Genomic DNA, 19,694 nt, shown 5'->3' with positions numbered 1-19,694 from the left:
ACCCAAAAACCAAGACATCCCAAGTGTTCCAAGTTATTCCTGAAATCCTGGCCTTCACATTTGTTATGTAGTGGTGGAAAGGGTTAAAGGATAGAGACACTCGTCACAGGACAAACAGCAGCTTCATGGATGGCATATAATTCATGAACCTAACAAATGCACGAATTCATGTATATTCCAGCAGGCTGCCCAAAGCACTTCTATGCAGGATACCTGTGCCATGAACAGAGGTCTCTTGTTGCATACTGAGATGAATGGCAGGCAAGCGGAGGATGGCTATAGTGTGCATGGAAGAAATCAGGGGCAAAATGAACTCGGGACTCTCGGTGATAGGTACACTGGAAAACGCGCATTTGAGGTTAGCTGGACATGTGACAAGAGTGGGAGAAGAATAATCCGCAAAGAAAGCCACGGGAGGAAGAGGGCAGCAAGAAAGACTGAGGATATGGTGGAAAGACTATCAGAGATGTCTGAAGAGAGGAGGACTGGAACTCCAAGACTCATGAGTCCATGTGTCATGGACCAAAAGGAGTGGCGAAGAATCCTGGGCATCACCAACCCTGTGTAAATGGGAAAAGGAGTCGAGAAATGCAGTGCAATCGTGCCAAGCAGGCAGTGAAGACTGTAGTAATGTCTGCTAATCAACAGCAGACCAAGGTTTTCAAAAGTGACTTGAGATTCTGGATGCTCCACTGAAGACACTATAAAAATGTCTGATTTTCAGAAAGTTCTGAGCACCTGCCCTATGAAAATCATCCCCTTTCAATATATGTCAAGCTAGGCACCCAAAAGTGGAGGTACCCAAAATTGCAGATCACTTTTGAAAATGTTGGCTTGTTTGGGTAATCCACTGGTGAGTGCACGTTATAGGTACGCCTCTGTGCTTGATCTCCAAAAGATACGAGTGGGACAGCCCCAGCTAGAGACTTTTTAGTTTAAGCTGTAGAAATTCATGCTTCTAGCTCTGGAGGTTCCTGGGTCAGTCCCTGGAGCATGCACCAATAGGGTCGCCATCACATGTGCACTAGACTTACAAACGTTACTAAAAAAGAAAAGGAGGACGTGTGGCACCTTAGAGACTAACCAATTTATTTGAGCATAAGCTTTCATGAGCTACAGCTCACTTCATCAGAATGCATTCCGATGAAGTGAGCTGTCGCTCTCGAAAGCTTATGCTCAAATAAATTGGTTAGTCTCTAAGGTGCCACACATCCTCCTTTTCTTTTTGCGAATACAGACTAACACGGCTGCTACTCTGAAGCATTGCTAGGCTTTCCTCCATGGACCACAGCACATGCAGCAGTCTATGAGCCAAGCACCTCATACAGCTCATTCTCTGATTCAGTAGTCAACAGACATATAAGACTCCGACAGCTGAGCCAACCACCAAACATTGTGCATCATCTGGAGCTTTGACCTACAAACTTAGCGTTACACAGTTTCGAGCATCTGCCATTATTTAGAACCACAGCAAATGTTGGCTGGAGTCCTCGGTAAAAACTGTGAATGAATGGGGCTGCTGCCACACTGCAAAGGCTGAAACACCACCACTTAAAGTCCATACTTGGAAAATTTGTATCAATGTAGCTACACGAGTTTGCAAACTCCCAGTGTAGATGTGTTGCACTGATGTAAAATGGGGCTTACTCCGGTTTCACCGCATATTACACAAGTGTAATGCATCTGTGCTGAGGGCTTGGAATGGTGTACCTGCTTGGTTTATCAGCTGATTGCAAAAGTAAGGGGAGCTGACGAAAGACAATTAATGAAGTATTGGCTAAGCCAGATCCCAGACAAAATGGGAAGACCAGCATTAGAGTAGAACAAAATAAAGGATGCACCAGAATCTACATACTCCCAAGCCCTCTCCAGCCCAGCTGGGGAGAAGGAAATCCATTATTTAGAAATACACTTTTCCGATGCTGGTGAAGAAGTGCCGGGTTTCTTACCTGGCTAAATTACATACTATTTTCAGAGAGACAAAATACATCCTCAGGGATTATAACAATGCTAAAAAATGTGCAGGCTCCAAACTAATTCCTGTGCAGGGACTAGGGGAGGAACTAACTGTTCCTCAGGTTTTCAGAGGAAGAAATTTTGTTAAATTTATCTACTAGACGTAGAAAAAAAACAGCGCCCTTCCCCAATCACCTTATATCTTTCAGAGTCTCAGCCCTCCCTCCCTCAAGCTTGCACTGGGCTTTTGTTGATGTCAATGAGATTTCCAAATATTTCCTTCCTCAATTCATTCTATTAAACCACTGATTGATTGAGTGGCTTAATACAGCATAGAACTATCCCATGGGAGAGTCATTCCATTAGTAATGACAACTGACAATAGATTATGAACAGGCAGCTCCTCACATAAATTCATTAAAGCGTCAGCAACAGAAGCCAGGCTGTGGAAATGCAACTGTTCTATCCCCTTCCTCACTGCATCCTTATTGCTCACCACATAGAAAGGGAACTGGGGTCCTTGCCCTCAGTAATGAGTTTTCTGTAGAGGCCAGCAGAAGACAGAATCCTGCCCTCCGCTGGCCTAATAAAAATCACCACAGCCATCTGAGGCCAATACTGGAAGCTGTTGTAGCTTCTCAGTCCCTGGATATAGTCATGAATAGAGCTGAGCGAATAATAGATGGTGGTACTGAGAAATCCAGGAAAAAAAATTAGTTTGGAACCAAAACTGAAATGTTTTCCTTTGGGTTTATTTTTCTTGACAAAACAAAAAAGGAATTTGTGCAGGTTAAAAAAATGTCATTTTGAAAATGCCAATATCAAAATGAGGACTTGTGGCACCTTAGAGACTAACAAATTTATTTGAGCATAAGCTTTCGTGAGCTACATTCTTGTTAACTGATGGAAATGGCCCAGCTTGATTATCACTACAAAAGGTTTTTCCCCCCCACACTCTCCTGCGGGTAATAGCTCACCTTACCTGATCACTCTCGTTACAGTCTGTATGGTAACAACCATTGTTTCATGTTCTCTGTGTATATAAATCTCCCCGCTGTATTTTCCACTGAATGCATCTGATGAAGTGGGCTGTCGCTCTCGAAAGCTTATGCTCAAATAAATTGGTTAGTCTCTAAGGTGCCACACATCCTCCTTTTCTTTTTGCGGATACAGACTAACACGGCTGCTACTCTGAAAAATATCAAAATGGTTCATTTCTATCTTTTTAATTTTTTCCCCTCTGCTTTTCATTCAGCCAAAACTATTCGCCAAACTCAACCTGAATTCGCAAAGAGTTTTGTTCGCCCGCAAACTGCATTTTTGTGTGTGGCAAATTTACTATTCGCTAAAATAAATTCACCCAGCAGTAGTCACGAATCTACTGGGCTTGTGTCTCACCCTGTCCTCAGCACATCCATCACCACCTGGTGGTGAGAAGAGAAAACCCATTCTCCTCTACATGGCTGGAACCAGCCTTCCTTCCCTTCTTGCATCACAAAAGCTCCCATGTTAGCAGAACATGCTTGGCTGGCCTGATGGCCCATGGCTGCATAATGCCCTGCTACGTAAATCAGTGTGCTTTGCTAAGTTTGCTATGCCACTGCAGAATGTGTGATGAAGACACTCTAGAAGAAAGCTCTCCCATCGGCAAAATAACACCACCTCTGTGATTGGCACAAGCTCCCCAGCCAACTCGGTGCTGCCCACACCGACGCTTTTGTCGATGTGACTTATGTCGCTGGGGGAGGGGGGGGGTGGTTTACTCCCATCCCTGAGTGACATAGGTTATGCCAACATAAGATGTAGTATAGACATAGCCTTAGACACTTTTCAAATTTTTACACTTATTCTTACTTTAAATAAAAAAAAAAGCTGACACTCTGGTGATCAATGGAATGGTCTATTTGCACCACCCTAGCTCATCCATCAGCCCCACTAGAGGCATGCCCCCCACACACACACTATGGAAAACACTACACTACAAATCCTTTTGTCCTTCAAACCATACACCATAATCACCCAAACAAAGAGCTCATAAAAAGCTTCTGGTATCAGAGAACTTTTGTTTGTAAGAAAAACAAGTTCCGGGAAAGTTTAAGACATCTACCCAAGGTTAAATTTTATATTCACTTGTAAACTGAAAGCATCAGTAAAAACTGCATCTGGGCAAATGGGGCTGAGACGGAGAACTAGGGACTGAAATATGTAATTGACGACATTCTCTGCAAAACTGTATTCCATTTGTACAAGCTCTAGCTCGAAATTCTACAGAGGCAGCGCTACAGAGACAGATATTAACGTTCCCTCGGCTTTATTGATACAATTGTTCAACACTACGTTGAACTGAAATACTCTTTACAGTGTTACCTGCCCCCCATCCCCACCCTACAACCTCTTGATCAATCATGCAAGCACATGGAAAGCCTTTCTTTCCGGAGTGGAACCGATCTTGGCTACCGTAGAAAGAGAGTGAGCAAGCTGCCTTGACAGGAACTGACAGAATGCAATTTAAAGCTCACGTGGGAAGGAAAACAGGAAACATACGTTTGAAAAACCCTTCATTCTCCCAATCTGTGCCACTGTACAGCCCTCAGCAGAGATTAACTATTTTCTGAAAGTCCATTACGCTTTACCTAATATTTGCAACAGGAAGAATACCCCAGTTTGATATTATTTCAGGTCCGTTTCTTACACACCCTGTTCCCATCTTTGCTCTCTCTACTCTTCTACCATTGGCATCCTTTCTCTGTCTTCCCGCAGTCCTGCTAGTGTTGTTGCAAGATCCTTCCCCTCTCCAGCTCATGCCATCTGGAGCAGCCTTCCTGTATCACACCAACACACTCCCAGTTTCATTTGAACACGCATCTCTCATCCCTCGCCGGTTCCTTCGAATTTCTCTCTCCTTCTGCTGCTGTTTATTATTTAACTCTGTCATTGTATTATTTAAACTGTGCTGGGAACAGAATCTGGATGAAAGCGCCATTAATATAGGAAGCTGGGCCTTCGGCAAAAATATCATGCAAGCCAAAATCATGACAGTTGGAGAATGAGAGGTTGGATGGATAGTGGCAAAGCAGTTTCTGGAAGCCAAAAATGTATCTTCTGCCTCCGCACCTGATATAAAAAACTTCTTAGAGGTGCCTCTTGACATGCTGATTCTATGGTGTGGTGCCCCAGGCCTTCAGCTAACAACCTACACAAGATAACCTTCTAGTGGCTATGTTAACACCTTCAACTGTCTTGGCCCACTTATAGCTTTTGAATGGACATAATAAGGCTGCAGCTACTCTCAACTTTCTTTAGATACTTGAGGGGATTTTCCAAAAATGTCAACATGCAAAAATCACTACACATCTCCATGTCTTTCCCTTTTGCGAGAAAGTTAAAAGTCTGCATTAGTGGGATGTTGAGAGTGCATTTAGACCACAGTTCAGCAAGGCACTTCGTCATGTGCATTACTTTAAGCATGTGCTTAAGGCCCACTGAACTTCAGCATGTACTTAAATACTTTGTTGTACTGGGATGGGACTTTAATACTGCTTAAATATTTTGATAAATCAAGGCTCTGATATCTGAGTAGGTAAAATAAGCAAAGGAAACATGCCACACATGTGAGTTGCCCTCTCCTACATTCTTCTGCTGGTTTACTCTTCTGAGAACAAGCAGTCAAATTGCTGAGGCACATTTTAGACAAATGTTACCTGCTCAGAAAGAAGAGGGATACATTTTTGTATGCAAAATGAAAATGTGTGCGCGCCAATCTTAGATGTGGCCTCATGGATAGGTCAATGAACTAGAACTCAGGAGACCAGGGTTCAATTTGTGGGTCTGCCATTGCTTTGCTGGGTGAGTCATGGCCCCTCCCCGTGCCTCAGTTTCCCCATCTAATAAAGATATTACCCTCTTTTGCAAAGTGCTTGCAGATCTATGAATGAAAAGCATTATGTAAGAGCTAGGAATTATTATTATAAGCTTTAACAATACATACAATGTTTTACATGCTCGGAAGCACACAGGCAATTCAGTCAAATCTTTGTTGCCCATAGATAACCCCCCAGACTATTTCTCACAGCTTGTATAGCACCTGTCACCTGAGAATCACAAAACTCTTAATTAATTCTCACAGGAGTCCTGTGAGGAAGAGAAGCATTATTATTTTCCTCATTGTATAAGCAAAGTAAACCACAGCACAAAAGAATTAAAGTCAGTGGCAAATATAGAGTCCACAGCAGTGCCAGACAGAGAACCCAGAATTCCCCTGCTCCGTCTCATGAGGCAAGGCTAGCCACAGGCATATACTGTTTGGTAAGAAGAACTAGAGCTTTTTCCCCTTGTACTAGTCAAGCTCTTTGATAAGTGACTCACCTGTGGGGCTCGGTGGAGGCTGTAGAAGAACAATAATGATTTTCTGCAAAGTCCCGGAACTTCTTAATGTTTCTTCAAACACTGTTTCCCTCCCAGATATGTCATAATTCATTGCTGGTTCATCAACACTGAGTACTTACTCTGATGAATGAATGGTGGAAATACAGAGCTAACATTTTCAAGCTTGTTCCTATCATCCCACCATGTATCATAAACAAGTTTTAAACCACTCAAATATGGCAGACCGAATGTCTGCAGGAACTAGTAACAGGAGACAGAGCCTTTTAGAGTTAGGGTGTCAGTTTCCACAAGGACTAGGCTTGATAGTGACCAAAAGCTGTTAGGCCACCCAAAAGCACTCAGTTGCTATGTGAAATCACTGCTTATCTCATAGTAGCGGAGAAATACTGGATACAGTGGTCCATCTAGTCCAATAGTCCTGTCTCAAACAGCAGGCCTGGGGAAGGGGCAAGAAACCCTGCAGGAGGCAGTTATGAAATAATATGTCCACAGGGAAAGTTTATATCTAACTCCCAATGGTTAGAGGATTGCTTATGTCCTGAAGCACTAACATTTATATCCCCTCCAAAATTTGGGGGTGGGCGTGTGTGGGGGGGTGTAGGGGGCGGGAAGGGAAGTAATTCTTACTATAACAACTCAGCATAACCTTGTCATCATACAAAAATCCAATCCTTTTTGGAAGCCTGCACAGCTCAGTACAGTTATCAAGTTTACAGGCACTGGTTGACACCTTAGACAGGAGTCTCAGCACCAAGGACTGAATTCACATGGAACATGAGCTATCATCTTACCCTGGTAGGGCAGGGTTGAGGCACATTGATGGGTCAGCGTGGGAGCAGCTTGCAAATGGCACTGCCAGTCTACTTGTTCTGTGATAAACAGAGGGTTTCATTATCCCCAGACTTGGATCCAAAATTGTTTGATCTATTGTATCTCATAGAACACACAAGCTCCAATATGATATGATCAGCATTCTGTACATTTGATTAACTTCAGCTCGCCAGCTCCACCAATACACTATGGTCTTATCTGGCTCATCAACAGAACTGAATAACCTTTACACAATTGTTCAATTTCAGCAAAATATTTCATGCTTCAAACCATTTCATTGTTTCTTGAGATAATGATATTTGCTCACTGATGTTGCTTTAAAAAGAAAAAAGCTCACTTACCTGCCAGAATATGCTGTCTATTGTATTTCCAAGAAAACCATCTCTCCCTTCTGAAGATACCAGCTTAGGTCCAAGAATGGTCATAAATTCATCAAAATCAACCTGGCCATCCCCTAGAATGAGAGGGAAACTATCAATCAATCTTAGTTGATTGGTATCTCAAAGGTCGTTCAAAAGTCCATGTGCCACCCTAGATTGCTCTGCCCCCTGGAAAGAAAACAAGTTATGAACCAGTGAATGCATACATCTAGACACCATGATCACCAGCAAAATCACATCTATGGTGCATGGCGAACAGCTCTCATTTCCATTCTTATTAATGGTTTAATATTATATTACTAGCCAAAGAGCAGTCAAGATCAGGGCCCCATTGTGGTAGGTGCTGTACAAAAAAAGATGAAACAGCTGTCCCCATGCCCTGCTGAGGTTACAAGCAAGTCGCTTCTAAAAACCAGAGGCTCTCAAGTATTTCAGCAAGATAGCACCCTCCATTAGCTGTAGGAGGGAGGCAGCGTGGCAGCACTGGACTGGGACTCGGGAGACTTGGGTTCTGTTCCTAGTTCTGCCACTGGTTTACTAGGTGACTTTGGTCCCATCACATCATCTCCCTGTGCCACAAATTCCCCATCTGTAAAAAGTGGGGATAATTATACTGATCTCCCTTGTAAAGTGCTTTGAGATCTGCAAAGGAAAGAGCTCTGTGTAAGAGCTAGGTATTAATTTATTTATTATTATTATCATCCTGTTTGTAAATCAGCCTGCAGAGAGTGAAATCTTCCCAAACTCTTAGGCAGGTCCAATTACATCCTGCACTGGAGGTTACCATACAAAGAACAGCCAGGCAATAAAGTAACCACAAGGCAATTCTTATCCGCTTTCATCAATGTGTATCTCCTGAAAGTCCAGTGTAGTCTGCATGCAGAGAAGACAGCATAGACACAGATCCAGTGTCGTTAGCAGAAAGAGAAGACTGCTCGTGCCACTAATGAACTCAGCCTGTGCAGTCCCATGACCCTGCAGTATATGGTCTGTTTTGTAAATGATGTGGCACTTGGTGCTGTTTGTCATGCATCCAAGTATTAATTATCTCCTCGGAGGACTTTACAGAAGGATTAATAAAAAATGACAAGAAAGAAAGAGACACCATGATCACCAGCAAAATCACATCTATGGTGCATGGGGAACAGCTCTCATTTCCATTCTTATTAATGGTTTAATATTATATTACTAGCCAAAGAGCAGTCAAGATCAGGAAAGAAAGAAAGAAAGATGCGCTTGTGTAGTGGTTAAGGAATCTTTCAAATACTTTGCTTTTCCAGGCTTTAAAAAGGTGAGTACAATGCACATCTGCCTTTTCATGCTTTTCTGCCCCCTATCACCACAGTACCAGAGCACCTCGCAATCTTTTAATGCATTTATTCTCACATCACCTTTCTGAGGGAAGAGCTGTTGTCATTTGACAGTTTGGGAATGGAGGCATAGAAAGATTAAGAGACTTGCCTAGGGCCACATATTGAGACCAGGTCCACAATAGAAACATTTGCGGATATAGCAGTGTCATGCAATGGGTGTGATTTTTATGACAAGCCCTAATATAGGTGCAGTTATGCCAGCTAGAAACTGTTTTTGCCCATATAGCTTATGTTATCCAGGGAGCTGATACAAGTACTCTACGAGCAAAAAGCACTCTTTTGCCAGTATAAACTGGCTACATCAGGAGGGCTTTCTAGTGCTATTCTAGTGTAGACGTGGCATTAGCTGAACCAGGTCTCCCATGTCTCAAGCTAGCACCCTGATCATTGGGACCTTCCTGCTTCTCTCCCCAATCCTGCACCCATTTGCACCCCGCACACAATGGGAACAGATTGGCCCCACAGGAGCTTGTGTGGGTGTCGTTCTTAAATTATAAAGAATTAATCACTACTAAAAGATCAGACTAGAGCAGCTCCGGACAGTGGTCATTAGCAAAAAGCCAGCGTTAACCAGGGTATCTTAGATACTGCGGTGTGTGGTTACTTCTGAGTAAATACTGATTAATGGCAACACCTCCATTTGCCGGTACGCGTGTGTTTTGTGGGCTGTAGGTATTTGCCCTTTTCAGTGTAACTAAGATAATTGTTTGCTGTTCTCCATTTGTACGTACGCCTCATTTGTTGAAATCTATATAAACTAAATTCTTATCCGAGCAAAGAAACTGTGTCAAATAAGCTGAGCAGAGATTATTCCCTTTCCAGAATGATGATCTTTACCCACTCAAGAGTGCAGTCAATAATTTTCAGGAAGACACGCAGAGATGGAAAGAACATTCTGAGGGGGAAGCAACAAGCATTGCTCTGAAGAACATAGCAGGGATCCAGAACAGGCTCAATCCTGCCAGCTGCTGAGCAGTCTTGCCCCAAACCAGCAAGGCACTTCAGTTTGCGCGTAGCTTCATTCATATTATTGGGAATGATCCTCACGCACTTACAGCTAAGCACGTGCTTAATGCTTGGCTGGATCAGGGCCAGAGCACTCAGCAACTTATAGGATTCAGTCCCATGATAGAAAAGTCAATGCCAACATTCATTTTATGGAGAGTCTGGTAAGGACGAGGCGGGGGTTAGGGGCATAGGGACCCCACATCTTTGAGAGCAGATTTTTAAAATATTCATAGGCAGAGAGACAGCGCTTTTTTTGCTTCCCTGTGGGAGACAGAAGCTTGTGACATTAAGTCAGACTGTATCGATCACATCACACTGGACCATGTTGTGGAATGCAATGCAAGGTGACAGTGAATTCAAGATGATGTACACTGCAGTGCCTTGCTTAGGAGGAAAGGCAGGAATGGAAACACACACTACCTTACAAACTGGGTTAAAGATATTAGCCAGATTATCAAGAAAACAATTTGCATTTTAAATAGCTACTAGTACCTGACCACACATATATTTGCTTCTGGACGTCTGACCCCAATATATTGAATTATCCACGTGACATTTTCTACTAGAGACAGTGACATTTCATTACTAAGAAGAGAAGCAGGGAGTACCACATAATAGAACAAGTGTCAGGACTCCTGGGCTCACTTTCTGACTTACTAGAATTTTGGCCAAGTCATTTATAGTCACAACTCTGTGCCTCAGTTTACCCATCTAAACATAACTACTACTTCAACAAGGCTGTTCTGGGGCTGAATTAATTGAAGTTTGTACACAGTTTTGAAAGCCTCCAATGAAAGATGCCACAAAAGTACAAAGATATTTTATTTTCTTATTTGCTGCACTTTCAGTTAAAACTGGTGACTAGCATATGACCTAAGCAGAACCAGGATTTTATATAAAATAAATGTCAAAGAGACCTTTTCTGTTAAGTATAACAAAATAAACACTACCCACCATCAGACTCACCAGAGATTCTGTATCAGAGATAGAAATTACAATTTAAACCAAGAACTCCTTTTACAGTATTCAGTAGTCAACAGAAAAATCCTTAAATACCTGTGTACGGATCATGGGAAAATGAACATAAAGGGCTACTTTCTGTCCTCAGGTATACCCCATGTAATACCGCTGTAATTGCGAAATTAAAATCAATGGGGTTTCTCTCAGGTATAAGACGCTGTAAAGGGATGATGCTGAATGAATTTAGCTCCCCCTCAGATCAGCAGGAGTTAAGATCAGCTCAGAGGACCGCTCAGCATCTTGAAGGATCAGGCCGTAACTGAAGGCAGAATTTGATCCACAGTTGCTCTTTCCTCACACCCTTAACAATCTCAGCTAGGCACATATCTCATTCAATTATAATCTATAATGCATTCAATCACAATCAGTACCTATACCATGTCTATAGAAATCCTTGTTGGCAGAGATTATTAGATATTCAGAGCAATCGAATGCCGTCTTATTCAGAAATTTTAGGTTTTAGCAGAGATGGGGCCAAGATGCGAAGTTTGGGACAATCCCAGGCATTTGGGGGTGTTTGGATTTGATGGCACTCTTCAGCCATTAGACAGATAGACCTGAGTCACACAAATATGAAGCCAAACTTCTTCAGGGTTTGGGTGGGCTTGAATCCCATGTTCTGGTCTAAGCCCACCTCCAGCTTTATTAGCACATATTTTGTGTCATGCCCAATTCCTGCAGTTCTCTCTATGACAAGAGATTTCCAATGTGTACACCGTCCACCTTCTACAGTCTCCCCTTCCTTCAACGTGCAATTTTACGTTAATTACATTAGCAAATCCGCTTCGCATTCAAGGAACTACCGTCAAGGGCAATTTGACCAGGGAGGCAATCGAACACAAATTTAACAGCAGGCATAGGGAGTGAGAAGATGCAGATCTGTTGCTTGTTCAGCTCAGATATTCCATTTCCCTTGTAGTGATGTAGAGCCGGTATTCTCTCTTCCCTGCTCTCATCAGGTATAAATGAGGAATAGGTTTATAAACCTGACCCATACTGTGCTCACTGTCCCGACTGATTATGACAATCAAACCCAACTATGACTTATTTATAAACCCAGGGTGCCTGGATACTAGTGCAGCCGCAAAAAGCTCCTAACTAGTCGGTCAGACTGCAGGACTGCAACCACGGCCATGTGAGAAGCAGAGTTGAAATAAGGTAATACGCAACATGGAAGGTCCTCACTGTATAATATTCTTCCCTAGAGCCAGTCCACTGGCTTCCCTTTGTTTACCTAATATAGGATTTTTCGAAGAGTTGCTCTGAGGATTTTTCTGGCCAATCCCCTATAATACAACCCACTAACTGTCTTCCATTAAGGTCAAAGTGGAAGATGGGCTGGAAACCGTATAGCTAAAACCTTCCATAACAATGAAAATACACCCCTGAACACGTCGTTGCAGTGTAAAATTAATGGGATGAACTAGACCCTGTTGTTATGGGCTCTCCTCAATGCACAGGAGACACTATTCAAGCAAACAGATGTATCAAGTTCCTTGCTTTCTTCCTTGCTGCTTAGTTCCCCCACAGCCCTAGGCAGTCTTGCCCTGCTTTAAGAAGACCAAACATAGCACATGGCCATTATCCTTTCTTTGCTTGGGTTTGGTTGAGCCCTAATGACAACGAAGAACCTGGTTTACTCCCATTTCCTGGAGTGGGATCACAAAAGGGAGACCAATTCTCTAGCAGTGAGAAATCACTCAAGGACAGTGAACTTTGCAAATGTAAATACATTTTCAGGCACAGATTTTGATGCTAAATTAGCATGCAGGGGAACACTTCCTGAAAAACCCTGGCACAAAGGATAAGGCACATTAATAAATGGCTATAAGAATCTGGTGTGTGTGACTGATAAATACCCACATTTTTCTTGTGTTTGACCTCCAGAATGCGGCTAGCTGGATATATTTGAATTAATGAGGGAGTCACTTGCAGCTTGGGTCACAAGCATGCACGACCCTTCCATTCATTTTTATTCTCTTAATACATAGCAGCCGTGACTCACTATCCTGCTCCGTGTCACTCTTTGCAGCCATATAGTAACTGTGTGTGAAAATTATGGAATTTTGGGATTGCCACCCTGCTCTGCTCTAAAATTATACAGAGGAAAGGTGCAGAACAGCTACAACCACGGAGCTATTTCCAAGAAAAGTTGTGTAACTGGTTCGTAGACTTTAAAGCCAGAAGGGACCATTATGATCATCTAGCCTGACCTACAGCATGACACAGGCCAAAGAACTTCATCCAGTAGTTACTTCATTGCATATGTAACTTTGGTTTGAGCTATAGCATCGCTTTTAGAAACTATCCAATCTTGACTTAAAGATTGCAAGTGACGGACAATCTCCACATCCCTAGATAAGTTGTTCCATAATGAATTACCCTCACTACAAAAACAGTGCCATATTTTTAACATACATGTGTCTCTGAGCATTTGTCTTCAGCATGTGGGTTTTTGACTCCCTCAGGGAACTGATGGGCAAGATCCCCTGGGAGAATAACATGTGGGGGGGGAAGGAGTCCAGGAGAGCTGGCTGTATTTTAAAGAATCTTTACTGAGGTTACAGGGACAAACCATCCCGATGTGTAGAAAGACTAGTAAATATGGCAGGCAACCAGCTTGGCTTAACAGTGAAATCCTTGCTGATCTTAAATACAAAAAAGAAGCTTACAAGAAGTGGAAGATTGGACAAATGACGAGGGATGACTATAAAAATATTGCTCGGGCATGCAGGAGTGAACTCAGGAAGGCCAAATCACACCTGGAGTTGCAGCTAACAAGAGATGTTAAGAGTAACAAGAAGGGTTTCTTCAGGTATGTTAGCAACAAGAAGAAAGTCAAGGAAAGTGTGGGCCCCTTACTGAATGAGGGAGGCAACCTAGTGACAGAGGATGTGGAAAAAGCTAATGTACTCAATGCTTTTTTTGCCTCTGTCTTCACGAGCAAGGTCAGCTCCCAGACTGCTGCACTGGGCAGCACAGCATGGGGAGGAGGTGACCAGCCCTCTGTGGAGAAAGAAGTGGTTCGGGACTGTTTAGAAAAGCTGGACGTGCACAAGTCCATGGGGCTGGACGCGTTGCATCCGAGAGTGCTAAAGGAATTGGCAGATGTGATTGCAGAGCCATTGGCCATTATCTTTGAAAACTCATGGCGATCGGGGGAAGTCCCAGATGACTGGAAAAAGGCTAATGTAGTGCCCATCTTTAGAAAAGGGAAGGAGGAGGATCCTGGGAACTACAGGCCAGTCAGCCTCACCTCAGTCCCTGGAAAAATCATGGAGCAGGTCCTCAAGGAATCAATTCTGAAGCACTTAGAGGAGAGGAAAGTGGTCAGGAACAGTCAGCATGGATTCACCAAGGGCAAGTCATGCTTGACTAATCTAATTGCCTTCTATGACGAGATAACTGGCTCTGTGGATGAAGGGAAAGCAGTGGACGTGTTGTTCCTTGACTTTAGCAAAGCTTTTGACACGGTCTCCCACAGTATTCTTATCAGCAAGTTAAAGAAGTATGGGCTGGATGAATGGACTATAAGGTGGATAGAAAGCTGGCTAGATTGTCGGGCTCAATGGGTAGTGATCAATGGCTCCATGTCCAATTGGCAGCCTGTATCAAGTGGAGTGCCCCAAGGGTCAGTCCTGGGGCCGGTTTTGTTCAATATCTTCATTAATGATCTGGAGGATGGTGTGCATTGCACCCTCAGCAAGTTTGCAGATGACACTAAACTGGGAGGAGAGGTAGATACGCTGGAGGGTAGGGATAGGATACAGAGGGACCTACACAAATTGAAGGATTGGGCCAAAAGAAATCTGATGAGGTTCAACAAGGACAAGTGCAGAGTCCTGCACTTAGGACGGAAGAATCCAATGCACCGCTACAGACTAGGGACCGAATGGCTCGGCAGCAGTTCTGCAGAAAAGGACCTAGGGGTTACAGTGGACGAGAAGCTGGATATGAGTCAACAGTGTGCCCTTGTTGCCAAGAAGGCCAATGGCATTTTGGGATGTATAAGTAGGGGCATTGCCAGCAGATCGAGGGACGTGATTGTTCCCCTCTATTCGACACTGGTGAGGCCTCATCTGGAGTACTGTGTCCGTTTTGGGCCCCACACTACAAGAAGGATGTGGAAAAATTGGAACACATCTAGCGGAGGGCAACAAAAATGATTAGGGGACTGGAACACATGAGTTATGAGGAGAGGCTGAGGGAACTGGGGATGTTTAGTCTGCAGAAGAGAAGAATGAGGGGGGATTTGATAGCTGCTTTCAACTACCTGAAAGGGGGTTCCAAAGAGGATGGCTCTAGACTGTTCTCAGTGGTAGCAGATGACAGAACAAGGAGTAATGGTCTCAAGTTGCAGTGGGGGAGGTTTAGGTTGGATATTAGGAAAAACTTTTTCACTATGAGGGTGGTGAAACACTGGAATGCGTTACCTAGGGAGGTGGTGGAATCTCCTTCCTTAGAAGTTTTTAAGGTCAGGCTTGACAAAGCCCTGGCTGGGATGATTTAATTGGGGATCGGTCCTGCTTTGAGCAGCGGGTTGGACTAGATGACCCCCTGAGGTCCCTTCCAACCCTGATATTCTATGATCCTATACTGTGGGGGAAAAACTCCATTTCACAAATAAACTAATTACACTTGGGGTGGGAGTGTTTGTTTTGGAGGGGTTTGGAAGGGCAATTGGAGGATGGGAAGGACAGTGAAGTGGCCAGCTATATACAAAATACTAAAGATATTTTAAACTTATTGTATAAAATTGTTCTAAGATCTCCAAGCACTTTGCAAAGATTAATGAAAAGCCCCACAATAATAATAATATACACTTTTCACAGTTGGGGAAATTAAGGCACAGAAAGCTGTAAAGTCACTTGTCCAAGGGTAACATATGAAGCAAGTGGCAGTCAGGAAGAGAACCCAGGTCTCTCTGTCCTATCCAAGCTAATGCCCACATACACACTAAGTCCCCCCAGACAATAATGCACGAGCATTCTAGCATGAACTCAGATAATACACCTTTTCCATTGTAAAAGATCCTGGTGGCCTTTACTTTGTGAAGCTCTGACGCCTCCGTTCTTTGCAGCAGGGCTTTAACAGTGGGCGTTGGGAAACACCAGCAGGCTGCACAAGTGCCTTTAGTTTGTCCCATGAAATTCTGTTCAGATTTTGCTGAGACACAAACTGTTAAAAGCACCATGCCCTTTCTCCCTTGCTTCTCCTGAACAAATTACAAAAACCTGCTATTATTGAAGATACGTGAACTCTCCAGAGCTCACTGTAGGATTAAAGACACATTTCTACAAACGGGATAAATAGAAATTATCAGACCCCCTTCAGGACATACCCTTCTAGACAATTTGGCTGTGAGGCATTGTATATACCCCAAACGTAACTGGGCCTCAGGAAGGTGGCTAAATACCTCCATGAGAAGCCTATCTTTTTGGGTTTCTGGTGTGAGTTGGCAGCTGTGGATCATAGAGGGGTAAACATAAAAGCCCCATGATTTGGTTGGACTGGGGTTCCTAGCTGAGGGAAAAGGCAGATTTGCATCCACCCTGCAAAGGGATCAGCTTGAGACCAAAGAATTACTCAGTTTTACCCTGGCCTGGGATCTGCCTGCAAGAACCAGAGAGCTGAACTGACCACCAAGTCTTTGCGTCTAATGATTATATTATCTATCCACACTGCAAGTAGGGTAATCTGAGAACTTCCCATTTGCACCTTGTTTCAAGCGACTGGCATTTGTTCATTGCCCTTTCAAGGAAAGGGAGTTCAGAACTCTTCCAAGGACTGAATGACTGTCTCCCCATTAGAAGATCCTCTTAGCCTACTCATATGAGCCAGTAGGACCCTCTCTAGCTGTTGACCCTGCAAGACAGTGATCAAAGACTAGGGCTATAACTTCAGCTCAGATGCTTCCACCTGGGAATGAGTGATAGAAGCTTGTTCTGCAACACCAGAGATCAAGTTACCCTGATGAGTATCCATTTAAACCTCAGCCTGGTAACCAGACCTTGGAGATGCAGATGTGACAGCTGCCATCTTGGCCAACATACCAGGGACTGAACAGGGACTGTCTGAGCTAAAACCATGAGCTGCTACAGTTTGAGCTGAAGAGCTAAAGCTCTGGAGCAGGGGGCTGTAAAAATTCATACCCTCTGTGGAGCCTCATGGAGTGGGATTTGTAACATACACGCACCAATAGGTTAAATCAGGGGTTCTCAGACTTCATTGCACCGTGACCCCCTTCTGACAACAAAAATTACTACACAACCCCAGGAGTGGGGACCGAAGCCTGAGCCCCGGGCCCTGCTGCCCTGAGTGGCGGGGCCAAAGCCCAAGCCCCTCCCCCCAGGCTGGGGGGGGGCAAAGCCCCAAGGGCTTCAACCCCAGTCAGGGAGCCTATAACCTGAGCCCCACCATCCAGGGCTGAAGCCCTTGGGCTTTGGCTTCAGCCCTGGGCGGTGGAACTTGGGTTTCAGCTTTGGCCCCGGACCCCAGCAAGTCTATGCCAGCCCTGGCAACCCCATTAAAATGGAGTCATGACCTACTTTGGGGTCCCAACCCACAGTCTAAGAATCGCTGGGTTAAACAAACACAGAGACCGGTGCTTCCTCTCCACAACATCTACTACCAGTCAAAAATGAGCAGGGTGCTTTTTAGCACTTGGGTAGAGAAGAGCAGGCCAATGATAACAGCAACTTACATTGCAGTAAAAATTCACCAGGCATCTGTCAACTGATACGTCAGCTCCACACAATCCCTTGGAAACCATATAACCTCAAAATTACCTCTCTCTCTCAATGACTGCACTGCAGGTAAACAGACTACAGGGCCGGCTGTCCCTGGCTTGCCTCCATCTCCTTTGGCTTGGCCAGTAGGCCATCGGGCCAACCTGCTGCAAGCTATCAATGCCTATTCTGCAGAAATAGCCTCATTTGCACTGCGGAGGCTATCATCAGGAGATGAGAGAGCAATGGCTATCAGGCAATGTGTTAAAGTGAAAGGATTATTGCAGTTCCCTTAAGATTTCAGGAAGTCTCACATGTTGCAGTAGATGAACAGTTTGCCAAATGATCAGCTAAAGCAAAAACAAGCCAAGCTGGTTGAGACCCTAATCATTTTTGCCTAAGAGGTTCCCAGAATGGCAAGAAACTCTGCAATCATCATTGTAGTTACCAGAGAGCTCTGCAACATTTGAAACAATTGGGAAGCTGATAATTAAGTCGGCGGAACTACAGACATAGTCCATACAAACTGCACACACACACACACACACACACACACACACACAACCCCTAAGGTTTTTTTAAAAAAACCATTGAGGTTGCAAAGTCAAAGACAGAAGTGCGAGAATTTAAAGATGCAATTCCCAGGTCCCAGTCTTCAGGTAATGAGAGAGCTGTTCACTATTTCTTTTTATCCTCCTCACTCGTATGTGGCCCCAAGCACACCTGCCAGTCCCTGCACTTAACAGGGAATTTGTTATTGCTCATTGCCTTTTTTTCCAAAAATGGTGCTCATCAATGTAGTATCCTACTTGCCTTACAAACAATCATTCAACTCCACAACACCTCTCTGAGGTTGGGGGGGGGGGGGAGTATCATTATCTCCATTTTACAGTTGGGAACTGAGGCAAAGAAAGATTGGGGCCAACTTTTGTACAAATTTCCACTCATTTTCAATGCCCAACTTGAGACACTATGGGACAACTTGAGACACTAATATTTCAGGGGTACTGAGCGACCACAGCTCCCAACTGTACTTGTGAATGCTCACTCGGATTCAAGAAGCTGGACAATAATCAACAATTAGTGGCTGCCTGTAAAAGCGCCACTCTGAGTTCTCCAGCATGTGAGAAGTCCCGTAGAGGCAACGCTTTCCAAACGTCCTAATTAATATGCAAAAGCCATATCCCATTTCCCCCCCTCACATTTGGTTTAAAGCGTGGGAGATAAACTCATCCTAAGAGAGTTAAACTATGAAATTGCACGTTGAGAAGCTTATGAGCCACCTCTGAAGTCAAAAAAGGGAGAGAGACGCATCTAACATCTGATTGTCAATTCAGCAATCACTTAGTTTACCAGACCAAGCTATGCTTATTTAGATCAGATGATTAGAATGAATTAAAATATAATATTGATGGTAATATGGTTTAATCTTCACAGCACTGTGAGAAAGAAAGAAAGAAAGAGAAAGAGAAAGAGAAAGACTTTTCTGTAACATGTATCCAAGATGCTACAGGCTTCTCCTATTCAACAATGATGGAGTAAAAGGAGGAGAGCTCTAAAAATACTGGTCATCCGTGAAAGGTGAACAAAGATCCAACACTGGACCCCATTTCCTATTGCACTGGAAAGCACATTCCAAAATCTATTATTGTACAGAAGAGAGGTATCTTGCCCCCACCCCAAGAACAAATAAGAGCAGCTGTAAGTGGTTTTTACTGAAATAAAAAAATAGCTGGACTTGATAAAGTTCTTTAGCCAGAATGAAAGGTTTGCCATATGCCTGTAAGGGTGAGAGTTCCTTAGGGTCATCCAAATCAGTGCCACATAAATAAAGGCTAGTCTGATTTGTAGTTAAGCTATTCCATTTGTCAGGTGGATGAGTCTCCCAGCTAAGCAATGTGGTTTAAGCTAGCAGAACTTTGTATCTGAGCAAGGTCATTTTTCACGGACAAGGAACAAGTGAAGCGCTTGTGTCAAGCAACGTGTTCTCTTCCTGTTGACTTCTTAGGGCA

The 19,694-nt window shown here is 43.7% G+C and overlaps 1 protein-coding gene across 3 annotated transcripts in view; it reads right to left on the bottom strand.

Moving 5' to 3' along the window:
• Positions 1-19,694, bottom strand: part of CALN1 (calneuron 1) — a 183,500-nt gene that overhangs the window by 74,744 nt on the left and 89,062 nt on the right. For all 3 annotated transcript variants that reach the window (XM_007054161.4, XM_043530933.1, XM_043530932.1), the window contains one exon: positions 7,515-7,627. In XM_007054161.4, the coding sequence (XP_007054223.1) occupies positions 7,515-7,627 (113 nt within the window). The remainder of the gene's footprint in view (positions 1-7,514; positions 7,628-19,694) is intronic.

Source organism: Chelonia mydas, chromosome 17, assembly GCF_015237465.2.
Source record: "Chelonia mydas isolate rCheMyd1 chromosome 17, rCheMyd1.pri.v2, whole genome shotgun sequence".
NCBI classification, from domain to species: Eukaryota; Metazoa; Chordata; order Testudines; family Cheloniidae; genus Chelonia; species Chelonia mydas.
Note: the sequence above shows the minus strand (reverse complement) of the source record. Positions and strands in the feature narration are given on the sequence as shown.